This window comes from Muscardinus avellanarius (assembly GCF_963383645.1).
Source record: "Muscardinus avellanarius genome assembly, chromosome: 15".
Taxonomy (NCBI): domain Eukaryota; kingdom Metazoa; phylum Chordata; class Mammalia; order Rodentia; family Gliridae; genus Muscardinus; species Muscardinus avellanarius.
The window spans coordinates 8,144,677-8,164,810 of record NC_137801.1 but is presented as its reverse complement, the minus strand read 5'-3'; the positions used below and the strand labels follow the sequence as shown (position 1 = coordinate 8,164,810).

General features: G+C 50.7%; 1 protein-coding gene across 3 annotated transcripts in view; it reads right to left on the bottom strand.

Annotated features, from left to right (window-relative positions):
* Positions 1-215: 215 nt before the first annotated feature.
* The window catches only part of LPIN1 (lipin 1), a gene marked incomplete at both ends in the record, with an annotated part of 114,890 nt that continues 94,971 nt past the window's right edge, over positions 216-20,134 (bottom strand). For all 3 annotated transcript variants that reach the window (XM_080711471.1, XM_080711472.1, XM_080711470.1), the window contains 6 exons: positions 216-375; positions 3,374-3,477; positions 4,433-4,547; positions 11,490-11,642; positions 19,430-19,516; positions 19,977-20,125. In XM_080711471.1, coding sequence (XP_080567597.1) covers positions 216-375; positions 3,374-3,477; positions 4,433-4,547; positions 11,490-11,642; positions 19,430-19,516; positions 19,977-20,125 — 768 coding nt within the window. The remainder of the gene's footprint in view (positions 376-3,373; positions 3,478-4,432; positions 4,548-11,489; positions 11,643-19,429; positions 19,517-19,976; positions 20,126-20,134) is intronic.

Here is a 20,134-nt window from a genome sequence, read left to right as displayed (position 1 = left end):
CCACCACAGACGTGCGCTCTGCACACTGTGGGTACACCCTCCATATTGCACTTAGAAATGTCACCCCGGGCAGGGCGGGCAGGGAGAAAGGCTTCTCGATTCTTTCTAAGCAAAACCGAGCGCACATCAGGCCCCCGCCGCTGGCTCCAGGGTCCCCACAATCTATCCTTTAATGGGTGACACCCAGGCTCCCGCGTTGCTGCAAGAGGACCGTGCTATGCTGAGGCAGAGTGGACGTCCTGGTTTTCGAAAGGTGGCAGTGGCTCTCTCCAAAAGGTGAAGTTGCTAAAAGTATCCGAGCAGGGAAAGTCAGAAGAATGGCTTCTTTTCAGCAATGGGAAGACGTGGTCAACCACTTCACACAGCCGCACGTACCTGCGAGGAAAATGGACAAGGTCAGCGCCACCGGGCACCGCCAGCCGGGTGGGGGGTAGAGTGGCCAGAATCGATGCCCCGACAGAGCGGGCTGGAAGTGACAGGTGAGGAGGAGGTCACAGAGGCGTCAGAGAAGGCCCCGGGGGCACACAGCAGACACCAAGGACAGCGGGGGAATGGGCAGGCCAGGGAGGCTGCCTGCCAGCCCTGGAGGCCGTGTATGGGGCTCATACACAGCTCATCTCAGAAGGACAAAACAGAGATGGCTCCGTTGTGTGACGGTGAAAAACAGGGTCCGGGAAAAGGGACGCGGATTTCGTCACCTGTCTGCTGCTTTCTACTTATGTGGTCTTAAAAAAAAGGATTAGTTGCTCTAAGCCACAACCTCCTCCATTGTCAGGGGAGTGCCACAGGATAATGGTCAGAATTACATCATTAAATCGAAGGACGTATGCACAATAAAATAATGTGTTCAGGGTACCCGATATTTATTCAACAAATCGTTAGCATGTCTTAGGTGGAAGAAAGCCCTGGCTGGCATGCACCTCAGAGGTGTGAGTCCACCTCTGCCTTGTTGTGTAACCTTGGGCAAGCATCCTGCCCTCTCTGAATCTCGGGCTCTTCGTGGTGTGTGGAGCTGGACTAGAACAGGGTTTCCAAATGCACACCAAAATGCTGCGTGCTCATTTCTTTGGCCTGCGCTACAAAAAGGAAGTTGCTATATTCAATCTGCCTTTTCAGACCTCCAGGAACCTCTCTCTGAAAATTCAGACATGCCCAGGCCTCTCCAAACAGCCCGACTCCTCCCGGATGGTCCCGGGCCCCTCTCCAGTCCCAATTTGCTAAAAACTTAAAGAGGCTTTCGAAACCCAAACTCCAGGAATTAGCGTGTTCTGAGGCATAAAAAAACTTATTAAATAAGGGCCCGTGCGTGTGTTTAATAAGGGGCCTCCAAAGGATTCATGAGAAACCACGTGCTTGCACAAAAGGGAAAAATTTCTCTTAATATTAAACTAAGAATTATGTTTTTCCTGGGGGTTAAAACAAACAAATTTTCTCAATACCTCCTGGCTCTGAGGCCTAATTGTCTGAGGGTTGTGGCTCTGGGAGGGCCTGTCCCTGCAGGGAGCTGTTCATGGCAGCTAGGGCGGGCACCAGAACCTCCCGGGCTCTGGGGTAGGCTGCTCCACCAGGCAACCTGGGCCCTCTACGCTGAGGGCTCCCGCGGCAGGCGGGCACATGGCGCACCCTGGGGCTCACCAACGCACCGGGAGGAGAAGGCGCTGAGCTGTCAGTCCCAGGGCCCCTCCATCTGAAGCCATCTCAGATGGCCATCCAGGTTCCCAGAGACAGACGCGTGTTTGGCTTAGAAACAGGTGTGCCAAGTTCAATGCCAGAGAACACTGTGTCCGGAGATGGAGAGCCCTCTCAAGGCAACAGCCTCGCCCTGCCCAGGCCAAGTGTTGGGACAGCCCTCTGCCAAGAGGCGAAGGCTACTCCATGCAGAGTCCAGGCACAGGCAAAGCACGAGGCTAAAGCAATCCACGGCAAGTCTCAGCGGGCACACGGAGCAACCCGGGGGCTCTAGGCCAGGCCTCGAGGAAGCTGGGCTCCCTGTCCACGCCCCTCACCCTGAGATCTGCACTGCCCTGCACAGCCAGGTGCCACTGCAAGGAAGCGCTTTTTTTTTTTTTTTTTTTTTTTTTGGTGCTGTGGATGAAACCCAGGGGCTGTCTACCCTGTGCTACACCACCATCCCAATTTTTTATTCTTTATTTTAAAACAGGGTCTCACTGAGTTGCAAAGGGCCTAAGTAGCTGAGTTAGCTAAGTCTGTCAACGAACCTGGATCCTCCCTCCTGTCTCAGCTTCCCAAGTCCTGGGATTACAAGCGTGCGCCACCACACCCGGCAGAGAAGCCCTACATAGAAAGCCACTGGAGAGGGTCCTGCTCCTTCCTCCCTCCCCCCATCCTGCCGGAGGGAACAGAGGCTTGAGAGCCAGCCCCAGGCTCCCCTCTGGCTTGGAACTGCTCTCTTTCGGCTGGATTACAGTGCAGCTAGAGTAAGGATTACTGTGACCATGAGCACCTGCCCCGGCAGGAACTTAGATCACAAATCCATCTAAATGCAGATGCCTGGTGGAGGCCAATGAGACTCTGCTGGAGCCAAACCGTCCCGGTCCAACCCCTCCAGAAAAGATGCTCTGCCAGACCTCTGGGTTCACTCAGGCCAGAGGCTATTTTGCAGGTCCGGTCAACAGACACCTGCTGTGCATCCTCTGCAGTGAGCAAGGCAGGAAGGTGGCATCTGCCGGTGCCCAGGGAACCAACACTAGGAATCTCTCCACTCTGAGAGGCCGGGAACTCAAGCAGCACACAACAGTAAACAGCTATGTCACATTACCAGGATGCCCCATTAAAAACAACCACGCAGGGGCTGGGGATGTGGCTCAGTGTTCCACTAGCATGCCAGGGCCCTGGGTTGCATTCCCAGCACCACCAAAAAGCAAAACAAACAAACAAAAAACAGTAACCCAGGTTAGGCCACTGACTTGGAGAAATTGAGCTTTGACCCCCAAAAATGAGGGGAATTCTTCACAATCACACAGACCAAGAAGCAGCGGTGTGTGTGTGCAGAGGTGTGTGGCTCCTTGCCTTTAAGGGAAGCTTCACGCCTTTCAAAGTGTCACATTCTAATTCACCTTCTGGGCTTCCACACCTAACTTGGCTGAGGAGAGGCTTTCGCATTCACCTGATTCCTTTCTGGAGCAGGACCTAAGTTCTAGTTTAAATTTCAGACCCACAGTGGAATCTAATTCCGATTGTCTAAAAGTCAAGTTTTGGACAAAATACCAAGAGCTAACAATATATTTCAAAGTAATTAGGGATTAAAACGTAGGCAGCCAAAGACTGAGGTGTCTACTGCAGGCTGTAAAGCACGTCGCGGGCGGGCGGCCCCGATCCAGTGACCACATCGGAACCCGCGCCCGGCACTCACGAGGAGATGTTGGTCTTGGCGTGTTCCTGCACCAGCTCTCCTTTAGGGTTGACGGTGAAGATCCGGTTCAGAGACACCCCCACTTGCTTGTAGGAATACACGTCCTGTAAGTGGGAAAGGCAGTTTAAAGTGCTGGCCCAAAAACTGAGTCCACTGTAGAAACAAGACCGTGATCTCCCCTGTTTAATGCGTATCCAGTGTTCACTAATCAGACCTGCGCCTCCACGAGGTGGGAAATCATTCGACTGGCCTTCCTCCCTGGGCCTCAGTCTCCCCATCTACTAGGAACCTCCCACAGCTGCAATCCCGACACCCCTTGGGGTTGCTCTCTGAACCACTTTCCCGTTTCCTGAAAATCTGTCTTGATGTTTAAAAAGTGGGAATTTTTTTTTTTTTTTTTTTTTTTTTGGTGGTACTGGGGTTCCTGGAAACCCTTCTACCTCTACGCTACACTCCCAGACCTATTTCATATTTTTTTATTTGGAAACAGGGTCTCGAACCAATGCGATCCTCCTGTCTCGGCCTCCCAAGTGCGGGGATTACAAGCGTGCGCCAGCGCACCCGGCAAAAAAGTGGGGATTTTTTTATTGAGCATTTAGTACCCAACTATATTCTCCAGACTTCTGAACTTTCCACTAAATTTGGGCCCTACACACAAGATCTCAGAGCCTCTCCTTCACCCTGTGATACCGTGCTATGCTCTCCAAATTGAGATGTTGAATTCACCACTGTGGACAGGACTGGCTTTGTGGTTTTCTTCTGGTAGAAAGGATCTAACGCTATTAAGTGTCCTTGTTTTACTAAATTTAAAAAATGACATGAAAGTTCTAGTGTCTAGTCCCACATCTCAAGTGCAAACACACCAGCCAACCTTCAAACAAAAGCGAGAGGTCACAGAGGTCACACACGACTCAACTCTCAACCTGTCTCAAGATGCGGAATTTACCGAGCTACCTTTACAGGATGCAGGGCCGGCTCTGCGTGAAGTTCAGGTGTGTACTGTCTACTGTCAGAAGAGCAATTTGCAGGGCTTGTCTGGACCAAGAGCTCAGTACTTACGGCTGGCCGGTTCCCAAAAGCAGCATAAAAGGGCTCCGTATTTGGGAAGAACAGGTTTTTGATGTCTGTCAAGCACTGGACTTTAAACTTTTCTGGCTTCTTTTCGATCACTTCTCTGTTAAAGGAACAAGTAAAGTGTCACTGGTTGGCAGGAGGATATGACTCACTAACGTGAAGATTTCCTCTGGAGAAGCTGAGACGCCAGCCAGGCTGCCCAGAAGAGCTCTGGACACAGTCACCGGGTGGTCCAGGCACCCCAGGGAGAACACCAAGGCCCAATCTTTTCACCAAAGACCGTGCCGGCCATCTGCAAAGCAGACAATTCCACAGCCTAACACAGAGGGTCCTCTCCAAACACATTTTATATGGCAGGAATGACCTTGAAAATAAAACCTAAGGAGAAGCACGAGCAAAGTGCGATCCCGCTTTAAATATACCCGAGTCTACAAAGTGCTGCAATATATAAATAAAGCTAGGGTCATTCCGCACGTGTAAGAGTATTTGAATATTTAAAACTGATCGATATCACACATGATTAGAAAAAAGATCACAAAAAGAGCAATTGATAATAATTCAGTATCTAATCGGGATGAAAACTGTGTGTGTGTGTGTGTGTGTGTGTGTGCACGCATGTGTGTGTGTGTTACTAGAGATTGAACACAGGGCCATTCTACCTCTGAGCTATACCCCCTGCCCTATTTTTTATTCTTTATTTTGAAACAGGGTCCCACTAAGTTACGGAGGGCCTCAATAAGTAGCTGAGGCTGTCCGCAACCCGCGATCTTCAGGTCTCAGCCTCCCGAATGCTGGGATTACAAGCGTGCACCACCACACCCGGCTCCAGCCAATTTTTTTTTTTTTTTTTAAGAAAGGATCTCACTACATTGCAGAGAGCCTTGTTAAATTGTTGAGGCTGGCTGCAAACCTGAGATTTTCCAGTCTCAACCTCCCACGTACTGGGGTTACAGGCGTGCACCCTGCACCTAGCTGGGATAGAAACTCTTCAACCAGAAACAGAAGAGAATACTCAGAAATCCCACTAATAGTGAAATCATGGTGTCTCTGTCACCATCTCAGTTCAGTGTTGTATGTCCGTTCCTATCTAGAGCAAAAATGTTAGAAAAATAAATAAATGTTGTAAGGATTAGAAGAGATTGGGGGGAGACAACTGTTCTTATTCACAAACTACAACTACTCACATTTTTTTAAGTCTGTAGATAAATTTTCAGAATTGATAAGAATTTGGTAGGACTAATGAGTTCAAAGGAGAATCGATGTATAAAATACCAATACATTTTTTATGCATCAGAAACGGTAGAAAGTGTAATTGTGCAACCAATATTTTAAGCAGAAATTTGAAATATCCGATGTCTAGAAGAAATATACTCAAAAAATGTGACAGACCTTTTTGGCTAAAATTACAAAATTTTAATGGAAAATATCAGAGAAGACCTAAGTAAATGAAGAAACAGATCACATTCTTGAACTGAAACATTTAATATTATATTAAAATGATTAATTCTCCCTAAGTTGACCTACAGAGTCATTGCAAGTCCCACCAAGTCGAGTTTTCTGTGCTTTTATGGAAGCCGACTCTCCAGTGAAGCGTGGGTATCACTCGGACACACCTACTGAGCCCAGGGGAGGAGTCTGCAGAGCTCCGAGGGTTGAGACGCTGTGGTCTTGGTCTGTGCCCTGTCTTTTCCCAATGGAGCAAAGCACAGGGCCCAGAAACAACCACACATTCACGGACACCTGGTGTATGGCCAGGCAGACATCTCGAAGCAGTAGGAAAAATGAGGTGTGTTTTCAGTGAACGGCACTGGGACGAAGGAATATCCACAGGAGAAAAACACAAAATTAATTCAGGCCCCCGCTTCACTCTATCAATGAGATCCGAGTAGATTATCGACCTCAAGAGGAAAGGCAACATCTTCATATAAAATCCTGGAGAATCACCAGTCAGGGAAGACTTTGTTAACACACAAACAGCGTAACCACAGAAGACACGATATGTGTAACTCTATAAAACTAAGAATTTATGTTCGTCAAAAGCCATAAACTAGAAAAAGAGATTTGCGGGGCTCATAACAAAGGCTATATACACAGCATATATAACACTCTCTTGCAAATCAAAAGAAATTGGGGGAAATCCCTAAGCAGGCACTTCATAGAAAAGGAAACCCAAAAGGCCAATAAACTACTGAAAAGAGACCTTTCATGCCCACCAGACCAGCAGGATGGAAAGTCTGGCCCCACGTTAGCAAGAAAGAAGCAAACGGAAGGAACTCTTGTAAAGTGCGGGCGGGCGCCTAGACTGGCTCCACCACTTTGGAAAACACTCTGGACTGAGCTAGAAAGCGGAGCGTGTGCAGCGCGCAGGCCAGCGATCCCGCCGCGCAGGAGGCCCAGAGCACACGCTCAAGACCAGGAGGCTGGAAACGGCTCGCAGGCAGGAGCCTGGGTCGACAAACTGGCATAGAGCCACGACCTACACTCTACCCAGAAGGAAAACCTGTGAACTGGCTGCAGAGTCCCTCAGCCATCGTGGAAGGGTCTCGACAATGAAAATTTTGTCTCCCAGAGGAATACAGGATTCTATAAAGGTCACTACAGGACACAAATGTATTGCTTAGGATTCCAAATAGATGTGGGGAGACTAGTATGACAAGACACGGTTAACACAAACCTCAAAGACAGGGGTTACTACCAAGGCGACGGCGGAGATGAGAGCTGCCGGGGGACTTGAGGAGCTGGCTTGTGGGTGGCAGAGGCCCTGTTGTCACAGTTTCATTAACACTTTATATCCTGCATACATTTTAGAAATCATCTTTTTTACTTCCTGAAAAATGCAATTTACTTTTCATTTTGAAACAGGGTGTTCTTAAGGTGCTGAGGCTAGCCTCGATCAAACCTGCAATCCTCCCGTCTCAGCCTCTCAAGCACTGGATTACAGGTGTGCGCCACTGCGCCCAGAGGAAGAATGTAATTTAGATGATACGATGAAGATGTTAACAACAAGGATAACGGGGCATCAGTCACGTGTGCAAGGACCAGGGGTTGGTCCCAACTCCGCACCAAATTCTGTGGGTACTTGGAATTCTACGGATCCCTACAAGGGAGGGTCTTGTGCCCTGAATCTCAGAACCCTTACAGGTCAACACATGAGCAGGCCGGGCGTGGTGGGTACAAGCGTGTAATCCCAGCATTCGGGAGGCTGAGACCGGAGGATCGCCGTTCGCGGACAGCCTCAGCTACTTAGTGAGGCCCTCTGCAACTTAGTGAGAACCTGTTTCAAAATAAAGAATAAAAAATAGGGCAGGGGGTGTAGCTCGGAGTCAAATGCCCCTGGGTTCCATCCCCAGACCCGCAAAAAAAAAAAAAAAAAAAAAAAAAAAAAAATATATATATATATATATATATATATATATATACACACACACACACACACACATACACACACACACACACACACACACACACACACATATATGAGCAGGCATATGATCATAAGTCTCAGCCTTCAATACAATAGGGAAAGCCATCCAAATTCAATTCCTTGGAAGGAAATTCTCTCTCTGCCTCCCCCACACACACACACTCATACACACTGCATGCCTGTAGCTTTGCGAGATGTGACGTTCACATCCATGGGTAAGGGATAGGCGGCGCACAGTAGGACGACACCTCCATGGTCCGGCCCACTCTTTACCGGGTAGTGAGGACGCCTTAGAGGCGACATATGGAACTGCTGCGGTCGCTGTCACGGGCGTCTCCATTGCCCCTTGGCATACCCTAGCTTTCTCTCTTATTTTCCTGTGGTACTAGGGGATGGAGCCCAGGGGCATTCCACCTCCGAGCTACACCGCAGCCCTTGGGATAGCTCTGATTTTGAAACAAGGCCTCCCTAAGCTCCTAGGCTGGCCTTGTGCCCGAGACGCTCCTGCCTCAGCCCCCAGGCTCTGGGCCTGCAGGCCTGCGCCACTGCGCCCCCCTGAGTCCTGTCTCTTTGATGATCCGAATTTGCCAATAATCACAGAACACTCACCTCGCCCTGGAGGGAATTTCACTCTAGCAGGCAAGTTTGTTTAGTCCAAGTCTTATACAACTCAAAAGCCCCAGGGAAAAGAAAGCTACTTATGGGGAAATGACTTCTTCCCCAGAGACAGGCCAGCCTCCGCTGCTGCCCGGCTAACTCAAGTTCAACTCTGACCAGACACCAGAGTCTCTGGGGAACTGACCGAGGTTACTTTGTGGGATCCTGATTATCATTGCAACCCATCACCCGGACACCCGCCCTCGAGCCCGGAGCTGCTTATTAACAATGTGAGCTGTGCTGATACAGGGCTCTTGAAAGGGACCTGGGTAGAGGTCCCCACCCCAGAACAGGGCGGGTCACACAGTCACATGACTCAGCCCTGCGGCTACCCCACGGAACAAAACAGTGGGTATGTGGCCGGGCATGGGGGTGCACGCCTATAATCCCAGGACTTGGGAGGCTGAGACAAGAGGATCACAGGTTCAGGGCCAGCCTAGTGACTTAGTGAGACCTTGTTTCAAAATAAAAAATAAAAAGGGCTGGGAGTATAGCTCAGAGGTAGAATACCCCCTGGGCTCAATCCCTAGTAACAAAATATTTATATTTCTTAATGCACAGGATGTACATGAACAAACATATCAATGTCAATCACTGCATCTCAGCCAAACATGAAAAGGAGGGGGAGGGAGGAATTGGGGGGTGGAAATTGGGGAAGGGCTAACCGGGTGATGTGCGCATGTGTGCCTCCACCATCTCGGACCCCATTAAGATGTATGACTACAATGCACCAATAAAAAATTTTTTAAATAAAATAAAGAAAGAACATTAAAAAAAAATATATAGGTATGTGGAACGGATCCTCCCAACTTCTTTCTCAGTGTTTCCTGGAGTCCTGGACCTGACAGCTGAAAGGGATGGCCCTTGAGTCCACCTGGGCCAACCTTCCCTGGCAGCGGAGGAGACAGCCTCTGGAAGGCAGCGCCTCTCCCGTCCAAGGACTCTGCTGAGCTGCCCCCTCTGCCCAGCCCGCTGGGAGCTGGTCCTTGCAGCCAGCAGCATGCAGGATTCCCCTGTTTTTTTTTCCCTTCATCCAGGTTAAGCCCAGGCAGCGCAGTGAGACAGGGCCTAGGTAAATCATGCCAGGCCAGCACAGGTCCCCTGCACTCGTGATAAACTGGCCCAGCGATTCTAGAAAACCTGCCCCATAGCTGACTATGAAATGGCCCCGGCTCACCCGCAGGCCCGGACTGGCGGCTGCGCACCACGGGAGCACCTGTGCCTCCCAGGCGACTAGACACGCTACGCCAGTGAGCTACTGTCAGAGTGGCTCAGGGACACCGCTCCACTACAGCGGACGGGTTTCTGTTGAGATCTATGCTGTCGTGGTAAGGCTCGCGGCCGGAAATACACTACAGGCTGGCCGAATTTTCTCCCTAGAATGTGCAAGTTTCAATTTGAGATCATTTACAATAGAAAAAAAAAAAATGTACTGCTCACACAAAACCCAGCTAAATATGCAAGAGTCTAGCCCTTCTAGCATCTCCCATTGCTCACATGGTTAGTGGTAGCAAGCAGGTAATCTGGTCTTTTTGAATTGAGGCAGGATGTGTGTGTGTGTGTGTGTGTGTGTGTGTGTGTGTGTGTGTGTGTGTCAGACAGACAGACAGACAGACAGACAGACACAGATTGTGAATTGAACCCAGGGGCATTCTACCTCTGTGCTACACCTCTAGGCCTTTCTTTTTTTTTTTTAATTTTTAGCTTTGAAACAGGGTCTAAGTGGCCGAGGGCCTTGCTAAGTTGCTGAGGCTGGCTGTGAACCTTCAATTGTTCAATCCTCCTGTCTCAGCACCCCCCCCCCCAAGTACTGGGATTACAGGCCACCACACCCAGCTTATTATTTGTTTTGAAACAGGGTCTCACAAGGTAGCTGAGCGTCTCACTAAGTTGCCGAGGCCGGCCTTGAACCTGCGATCCTCTTTTCTCATCTTCCCAAGTGTTCAGATTACGGATGCCTGCCACCACACCAAGCTTCACTGAGTCTTAAAGACCAAGTACATGATACTCACTCTCGGCTTTTAACAAGGACCAATAGCACAGTCAAGTGCTATTGATCAGCTCAGCAGGAAGTTGGGGAGACCAATGGGGCCGTGCTGGGATTCTTACTGTAAGAAGTGCGACGTTCCCCACCCCTCTAAGGCCGGGATTGGCTTAGCTGCCTTGAACAGGGCCAAGAAGGGCAGGGGAGGAAGCAGGAACTAGCTAGTGGGCTCTCAGAGGAGAATTAAAATAAGTTTACTAGAATGCAGAGAGAGAGGGGCAGGAGGGAGAGAGAGAGAGAGAGAGAGAACGGACTAAGTATGAGGGTCCAAGGCCCCGTGTCCAGGGCAGAGGACAGAGGGGCCACTACACCCCAGAGGCACAGGCCGACTCGCCTAGCACTGCAGCAGCCAGCCAGGCCATCAAGGAGGGAGGGAGAGGGAAAACTACTCAAATGGGCCAACAGCATGTGCAAGGGCCCTGGGTAGAGTACTGTGAAGACAGTTCAGCATAACTGAGATTTAGAAACAAGATGGAATTGCACCTGCAGAGCCGGGTGGGTGTGGCAGACCATGAAGTACCACTCAGAACCAGGCTACTGCACCCAAAGTACCCAGGAGCCACAATTAGCCGACGTGTGGAATGGAGAGACCGGCGAGAACTGCGTTCTATGGAGTGTGGAAACTGACTGATGCAGAACCTACCTGGCCAGGCGTGGCAGCACACTCCTATAGTACCAGTACTTGGGAGGCTGAGACAGGAGGATTACAGATTTGAAGCCAGCCTCCACAAGTGAACAAGACCTTATTTCAAAATTATTTTTTTTAAAAGGGGTCTGGCTGTGTAGCTAGGAGTTAGAATGCCCCTGGGTCCAATCCCCAGTATGCAAAAAAGGAGGGAGAAGCCTATTTATTCTTGCAAAATCCTAGCATGGGAGAGAAGGCAGAGTGGGCGGGCGGGCGGGCGGGCGGGCGGTACCTGTGCAGGGCGGAGAAGAGGCTGCTGGGGCTGAGTAGCAGCGGGCCCTGCGGCAGCACCGTGCCCCTCTCGTTGACCCAGTGCAGGTAGCCCCGTGTCATGTCCGCCATTCCGATGGCGCGTGCGGAGCAGTAGAGGAACTTGTATCCGTTTCTGGAAGAGACGAAATGTTTGCGTTTAGTGGCGCCCCAAACCCTGCCCTCTGTTTCCTGAGGAACGGCTCTGCCGCTGGTGCCCCCAAAGGAAGGGCCTACAGCGCTAAACCTTACTAGCCCACCCAGAAATAAGCCCACGACGTGCCGTACCTGCCTCTGTGATCCACGGAGCGCTTCACACGCCCCACCTGGCTTAATCTTCAAGAGAACAGGGCTCTGGGGTATTTTCCCGCTGGTGTTACTGCTAGGTTCAGAGGCATCAAACCAGCCGGCCTTCCGCGCCTGTGGCCTTCACGCTGCGTCCCTGCCCGCAGCTGCGCAGCCCGTCCACTACACCAGGCAGCCACGAACTCAGCACTGAGCCTCCCCTACGCTCACCCTCAAACTCCCCCTGTGGACCCCACGACTCCATCAGCGCATCAATACCCTGCCACCTCTCTCGGCCCCGCCCTCAGCAAACCAAGCCCAAACCACCACCCACAGCCGGGGACAAAACCCTCCTGGGCGCTCTAGCCTGGACCCTGCCCCTCTTCCCCTCGGTTTTTCTGAGCTGTGCAGAGGCCCGACTGGCTCACTCTGCTCCTGGCGGGTTCTTCCCTCCCTGCTGGCCGGGTAGAGGTCACCTGTGGCGGCTCTTGCAGAGTCCAGGCACCCCAGGGGCCTCCGCCAGGCGCTCAGCCCATCCCCTGCAGCAGAGCACAGGCCCCACACTCTCCTGGGTCAACGCCCTCCATGACTGCCCCCTCGCACACGTCACCTGCTCGGTCCCAAAGCCTTAAGGGTCTTCTCAGCGCCCTCCCCCTATGCTTTGTATAAATGGAAGCGCTCCTGAAGTGAGCTGGAACAGTCCTCTGTTGAGCACAACAGTGTTGCTTCAGCAGACTCCCTACCCCTTCTCTGTTTCTAACTCTTCTAAGTCTAGTGTCTGCCGTGAATCCTGCTGTAAGTAGAAGATACATACCAGGTGTCTAGGTCGCACTGTAAAGACAAGAGTGTAAGGTTTGTCTAGCTGTCTACTGATTACAAGTATAAATGACCATTACTTTGAATATAATGGATGAAATAAAATATAATGAGAATTTTTAATCAGAAACAGATGGTTTCTAATTTATTTAAAAATATTTTTAAACACCAGCTATGCATTGATACCTCCCAAACTTATATTTCTAGCCCAAATTGTCCGTCTCTCAAGATCCAGGCCAGGATTAAAAAAAAAAAAAATGTAAGTACTGAGTCACTTTCTAGATACAGAGTAAAATATCAAACATGGTCTGTCCAAAACCCAACACGCCCCAGTGACCCTTCCCAAGTCTAAAACAGCACTCTCATTAACCTAAGTATGAGACCAAAATCTCGAGGTCCCCTTTAGAGTCCCCTCTTCCTCACCCTACCCCCAACCCCAGCACATCCATAGCTGCTCCCCGCTTCACCCCCACTCACCCCAGCCCGCCCCGTCCAGGCCACCACACCCCTGGACCCCCACAGCTATGAAGGCCCTGAATCACCTGGCTGCTGCTATCAAGCCTCTGCAGACACCCTAAGAAAAGTTACAGCTCCACCCACTCCTGCTCAGCGGATGCCTGAGGCTCGCTGTGTCTCTCAAGTATACTTGAATTGCTTGCCCTGGCTGGCTAGGCCAGCAAGACCGCCTTTCTCTGCAGCTCCTCTGCTACCAGTGGTGGAGCCCTCCGTCCTGGCAACACATTCCTGCCCCTCACAAGGTCTTTTCTGCGCCCAAGGGCACAGCGTCTCCCAACCTGCAGACCCCTCCCTCCTTCTTCAGCTTGATAAGCACTTACCACTGCTACAGAATGGCCCCTGGTTTGAATGTGTGTGTCACTCATGCTCGGGCTTCCAGGGGGACAGGGACCATCTCAGTTCTTGCTAAAACCCCAGTACCCTGTGGGTACTGGCCACTTAGTACATCTTTGCATTACCAGTGACTCCAGGCCCCGGCTTCCTCACCAACTCACTGTCCTACGTGACTATTTTATGATGACCAAAGGATCTGGCCGCAAAAGTGCTTAATAACCTGCGCTTTAAAAGCCACGGGACAGGAAAGTTTGTAGACAAAAGAACCTGGACGTAGCCACTCATTTGGAATAGAGAAATGCATCCGAAAATGGAGCCGGCTTTTGAATTAAACGTCTCTGTGTTGTAGCAGTCTAATTCATGCTATCTTTAAAAAAAAAAAAAAAAAAACCACCACTTCTGTGTATAGCTCTTCCTATCAGAGCCCGAGAGCCACCACCTGCAGGTGTCCGAGATGCTAATTTTATTCAAAACTAGATTTCCAAATACATTCCAGAGTTGAGCATGCGGCTGCTGTGCCAGCTTCTGCTTCCAAGGCCCTTGCTAAAAACTTAGATGCAAAAGCAGATCCAGGAGGCCCTAATGGGGGGTCCTCGTTGGCGGCAGCAGGAGCGGCCCTTCCAGAGTCTTCCCAGCCTCCGCCATCGCTGTGTGAAATGGAGCAGAGGCCCCAACATTCGGGTGGCATGAGTCTCGATGGCGCCCCTTGCTGCAAAAGTCCTCACCAGGCGTGGATGCGCACCCGGGCCAACTACCCCAAGTCCCCGCACAACCCGGGGCTCCTTCAACTCCATTCAGGGCAGGGCAGCCCTGTGGCTCAGGCAGCCCGGCCCTTCCCAGCAGGAGCAGAGAGCCTGCAGGGCAAGCAACTAGGGAAGGGGGCAGGGAGGGGCTTTGTAAAGGGCACAGGACGCACAGGAGAGTCGTCCTGGTCCCTCCACCGTCCTCGGCGACTCTATCCCAATCTCTAGATCCAGCCTCAAAGACTGAACCGGAGACACTTAAACAGTTTTCAATGAGGACCACTGACAGCAGCTTCTAAGGGAAGCTTCCACACTGGAGTTTCTCAACACTGACATCCTGAACCAGGTAAAGGTTTCCATCCCTACAGTAATGCACACTGTGGGCATTCAGAAGCACCCCGGGCCTCTGCCCACTAGCACATCCAGTCATGATGATCAAAAGTGTCACCAGACACAGTTATCTGGGCCCCCTGCTGGAGCAGGGGGGAAAGTCAACCGCAGTTGAGGACCACTGTTGAAGAGAAAAGGGATTCTGTGCCTCGGGGGCAGTCCTAGCAGGAAGGGCGATCACCTGCCACCTTCACAAAGGAACCTGCATCAGCGCCGGGCGTGGTGGTGCACGCGTGTCATCCCAGCATTCGGGAGGCTGAGACAGGAAGATCGCAGTTCGTGGACAATCTCAGCTACTTAGTGAGGCCCTTTGTAACTCAGTGAGACCCTGTTTCAAAATAAAGAATAAAAAACGGGGCTGGGGGTGTAGCTCAGAGGTAGAACGTCCCTGGGTCCCATCCCCAGTATGGCAAAGAAGAATAAAAAAAAAAAAACACAAAGAAAACTGCATCAGGCCCAGCCTCGGTCCCATCCTGGCCTCCGGGCTCCTCCTCTGTGGTCTGGTTCTCCCTAGTTTCTGTTTCATTTTTACCCTCCTTGCCAGGTGCGTTTCACACACAGCCTCCTCTGCTGGCCTCTCCTGTTAGGAGCTCAGAACTTTTCCTCAAAACCCTGCTCATCTGTGAAGACTCAGCTCAAAAGCCCCTTCTCACTAAAGCCTTCTGGGCCCCTGCCAGGCAGTGGGAATTCCCTTCTCCTTCACTGTGCCCTACGGAAACCATCTCCCCTCGCTGCCTCTTTACAGGGGGCTCTGAATGTTTCCTCCTACACAAGCTCGTCAAAGGGAGAGGATACTGAGCATCCTTGCTGCACTAAAGAGGTCTCCTGTGCAGGGCAGGTACGCAGGCCCGAGCCCGGCTGAACCAGACCTCAGCGCATGGCAGGTGTGCAAGCCCGAGCCCAGCCAGAAGAGTCCTCAGCACCTGACAGGCGTAGAATCAGACTGGCAGGTACCTCAGGGTTCTGACTGCGGCTTGGCTTGGAAAAGCAATGCTTGGCTGTAGTGCTTGCATATGTGCACACACGCGCACGTGCACACACACACACACACACACACACACACACACACACACACTCGTGCACGTCAGCAAAACAGCTCAGGAAGCAGCAGAGCACCTGTGGGATGCCAATGGCCTATGAGATCGTCTGGCCTCACTTTCTCATTTTAGAGATGAAGTCAAAGCTCAGAGCAGGGCACGCATTTGGTCCACGGGCCGCGGTGAGGTCTCGGCTGTCACCTTGGAATCCAGCCTCTCTCACTCCCAGTTAGACCTTCTCCTCACATCATCGTCCCATCTCTTAGTGACAGAGAGTAATAATCCCAATAAACGAAGACCTGAGGTCAAAGAAATAATTGCTGTGAACAGAAGATTAAAACAAGTCCAAAAGGACACCTACAGAGTCCGCCAGTGACTGTCTCCCACTTTGGATACCACCGGCTTGAGACAGCATGATCCTCAGGCCACAATTAAACTCATTTATCCAGGGAAACACAGTAAGTATTCACTCTCACTGAGTCACAGACACTGATTCTGGGTCTCATGAACATAAAAACATAAAGCAAATATGGAAGAAAATTAGAGCACTCATTGTTCAAACTTAGGCTCCCAAAGACCCATTAGCTCAGTGACCTAGATATTTTAAGAAACAGTCATCCCTTCTGTTTCTTCTACTGATTGAACCTATCTGAAGATGAAGCGGCTTCATTCACCTTCTATTTGTATTTGCAATTGTTCTTTCAGAACAATAACCAAGCAAGTTTTATATCTTCTTTATGAGCAAAATGACAGCCTTACAGATAATTTCTCATGGGCTGGCCATTTTTAAGCAAGTAATTAAACTTTGCAAAATAAATTAAGTTGTGTAATTTCCAGGCAAGCGGCTAACTACAATGCTGACTTCTTCATTAGGAAAAACGGTGCAGTGAATAAAACTTAAATAGCACCCAAAATCAAGAGCAAGAGAAAAATAATGAGCCCCGAATCCTAAATTAAATGTCACCTTTTTTGCCTGGGGCCCTAGCAAGTAAAGCAGTTCTCTATTTCTCCATGTAATCACAGTTCAATCTCAAAAGAATAGTCTAGACTTAGGTGGACATGGTGGCACATGCCTATAATCCCGATATTTGGGAAGATGAGACAGGAGAATTGCAGGTTTGAGGACAGCCTCAGCAAATAGTATCCCATCCAAACCCTGTTTCCAAATAAGAAATAAAATGGACTGAGGATATAGCTCAAAGGTAGAATGGCTCTGGGTTCGATCCTCAGTACCAAAAAAAAAAAAAAAAAAAAAAAAAAAAAGAATAGTCTGAAGTCATTAGTGTGCTACTGCCAGCCCTTGATAATTCTTGGTCCCGCCTCCTCTCCTGGCTGTCCATGACCTGCCAGAGGATTGGCTGGTGAGACCATCAATCCAGGAGCTCACTTTAGCCAATGGTCAACTCCACAGGCCTTAAATGATGCCCGGCTTGGTCTTTCAGGATGGGGGCTGTCAGATATCAGTAAAGAGAAGGGAAGATAGGGAGGTAACAGCTGGCCAGGTCCACGGCTTCTGGTCTAGAAGCACTTCGTGAGGTCTGTGGCATTTGAGATGGACATTAAAGGCTGAAAAATGTTAAGAGGTTAAAAAAAAAAAAAGAAGTAAAAGCATGCGGACCAGAGGCTGTCAGGTGAGCAAAGGCTGGGCAGAGTCGGGAGGTAGAGTCGGCTAGATCAGGGCACAAAGGCCCAAGAAGTGGCAGAAAATAAGGAGCCACCACAAAGCAGGGGAGCTGCTGGCTTCCAAAGCCACCCCAAAGAACGGACGCTTCATCCTACAGGTGCTGAGGACAGAGTCCACAACCTCTGCGCCACGTGACACTCCAACCTCTCCACCCAACTGAGGCGGTAAGAGGTACTCTGTGGGATCTGCTAGTTAGGACTCACAGACCTACCCAGCAGATTTCATTCAGCCTAAACCGATCGCAGAAAAGAATGACCCCGCATTCTTAGGAAAGCCACGCAACTTTATCTTGCAAGGTATCTCCTCCAGGGAGATCCAAAAGAGACTAATCAAGACAAAAAAGACGGGGGGAATATGTGAGTGAGTGAGTGAGTGAGTGAGTGAGTGAGTGAGTGAGCCTGTGTGTGAGTGTGAGTGTATGAGTGTGTGTCTGTGTGTGAGTGTGTGTGTGAGTGTGTGTCTGTGTGAGTGTGTGTATGAGTGAGTGTGTGTGTCTGTGTGTGAGTGTGTTGTGTCTGTGTCTGTGTGTGTATGAGTGAGTGTGTGTGTGTCTGTGTGTGTGAGTGAGTGTGTGTGTCTGTGTGTTGAGTGTGTGTGTCTGTGTGTGTGTATAAGTGAGTGTGTGTGTCTGTGTGTGAGTGTGTGTGTGTGTGTCTGTGTGTGAGTGTGTCTGTGTGTGTGTTTTAATATTATGGTAAGGACAGAAATAGATTCATGCTCCAAAAGCATGAGAAAAAAAAAAACTGGCTGTGAACCACTCAATATCCTGACCCATGGAGGTTTCTTTTCTTAAGTTAAAAATAGAAGCAATTCTCACATCGAACCCTATCACACAAGATGAGGCAGCTCAGGAGATTCATCCTTCTACACAAGCGTCAGCCCTGGAGCGGCCGTGGGCGGGGGGCTGTGCACGCCCCGTCGACGAGCGCGGACTGGGAGGGCCTCTGAAGAGGGCAACCGCAGCACCAATCCACCCCCAACGTGCTCAGCCCTTGACCAGGAAGCTCCGCTTCTGGGAATCTGCTTTACGGCAGCACTGTATACACTCGGGTGCACGCACGCGCGCGCGCACACACACACACACACACACACACACACACACACACACACACTACATGCTGGACACCCAATCCTCACGCCTCAGGACCACCGATGTGGGCCAGAAGAGAGCAGCACACCAGGCTGGGAATGCCAGGCCTCGGGCCCACGCTGAGCCCCACTGGGCCTGTAATCACCCCACCCCTTCCTCATCCTGATTCAGACAGAAGCATCTCCAGTTCTGACCGAGTAAGAACACAACACCTTGGCCGCAGTTTCACTCAGGTGGATTCTCGTTCACAGAAAGTTCCAGCACATTTAACAACGCGGGCAGAGGCTGGGACCCAGCAAGCCAGTGTGGAAGGTGGAGAATCCCCCGAAGGGCTCTGGCCCCAGAAGCTGCAGCCTTGAAGCCAGGCTGGCCAGGGTTTGCACGAGCGCCATCCATTAGACAATGATTTGCCCAATGTCTTGACCAATCATTCTAACCCTCTGAGTTAATTTCCCTCGTCTAAACACAGAAATGATACTGCAGGCGTGCCAGAATTCCTGTTAGATTATGTGAAGTAATGCACGTGTGCACCACACCACAGCAGTTTGGAAACTAATCTCCAGAGGTGGGCCCCTGCGGCGAGCGCTGTTCTATGTTTAGCGGGTTCACTGGAGCAACTCAGACCAGGTGAACAAGGTGTGTCCCCTGCCGGGGACCACAGCTAAAACCGGCTTGGCGTCTGCACTGTTCTGTCTTGGAGGAGACTGCTGGGCACAGAGAGGCTTATTGATGCTTGGTGCGGTTCTCTCTGCATTCCCTGGTGTGAGCCCAACCTCAGGCCTACCGCTAACGCTGCCATCTCCTCCTCCCTCCTCCTAGCAAACTCTGAATCTCCTATTCGTCCTTTCTTGCTCTTGGTACTGAATTCAAGTTTGGAATTTCCAGAATTCACTGTGCACTCGGCGTTCACCACCATCGCTGCACCCCGCTACCCCATCTTGGTTTAGGTGTCCCCGTGCCTGGCAGGAAGGGTTCAGGGCGCACACACCAGCCGCGCATGGAGATGGGGCACAAGCACTCTGTACTTACTGGCTCACTTTATGGTACAGCTTAGCGATGCCCTGGTGGGTCCAATCCTTCCCGAGCGTGGGCAAGATATGGCCAAGAGTATCTGATCTAAATAAAGATAAGATGAGAAAAATAAAATAAGAAGAGAATTGCAAGAGAGAAGCAAAAATAAATCCCACTTGAATTCAATCCACCATTCATGCGTCATAAAAAATACAAAGGAGACCCAAGGCTTTCTGGAAACAAAGCTTAAGACTCAATTCATGGATGAGAAGGTTCAGGGAGGGATTTGGCAAGTCCCACCGTCACTCTGACTATGTGCCAAGGACTGGGCTTGCTAAATCAAAGTGAAGAGGTACTAGCCGGTCCCGAAGGATGCTCTCCAGAAACACACGTCAGCAACCAAGTCAGGGAGATGATACTCCAAGTCAGAATAACCACCGGGCCCTAGAGAGCCACTGAAGCCAAGGACCCGCCACGCCATGGGCCGTGTGAGTCCCACGACCCTACCCAAGGAACAGCACGAAGCCCCGCTGCTGACCAGGGTCTCGGGCCAGATAGGACCTACCTGGTGATGGTCCCGTCGATGTCAGAAATGACGACCTTATCATCCCAGTTCCACAGGTAGATGGTGCCTTCGCAGCGGCAGGTGCCTTGATACTGCGTGGTGACGCTGAACACCACATCATTGGGGCCGTTCTTCAACTTCAAGCTTTTCTGAAAAAC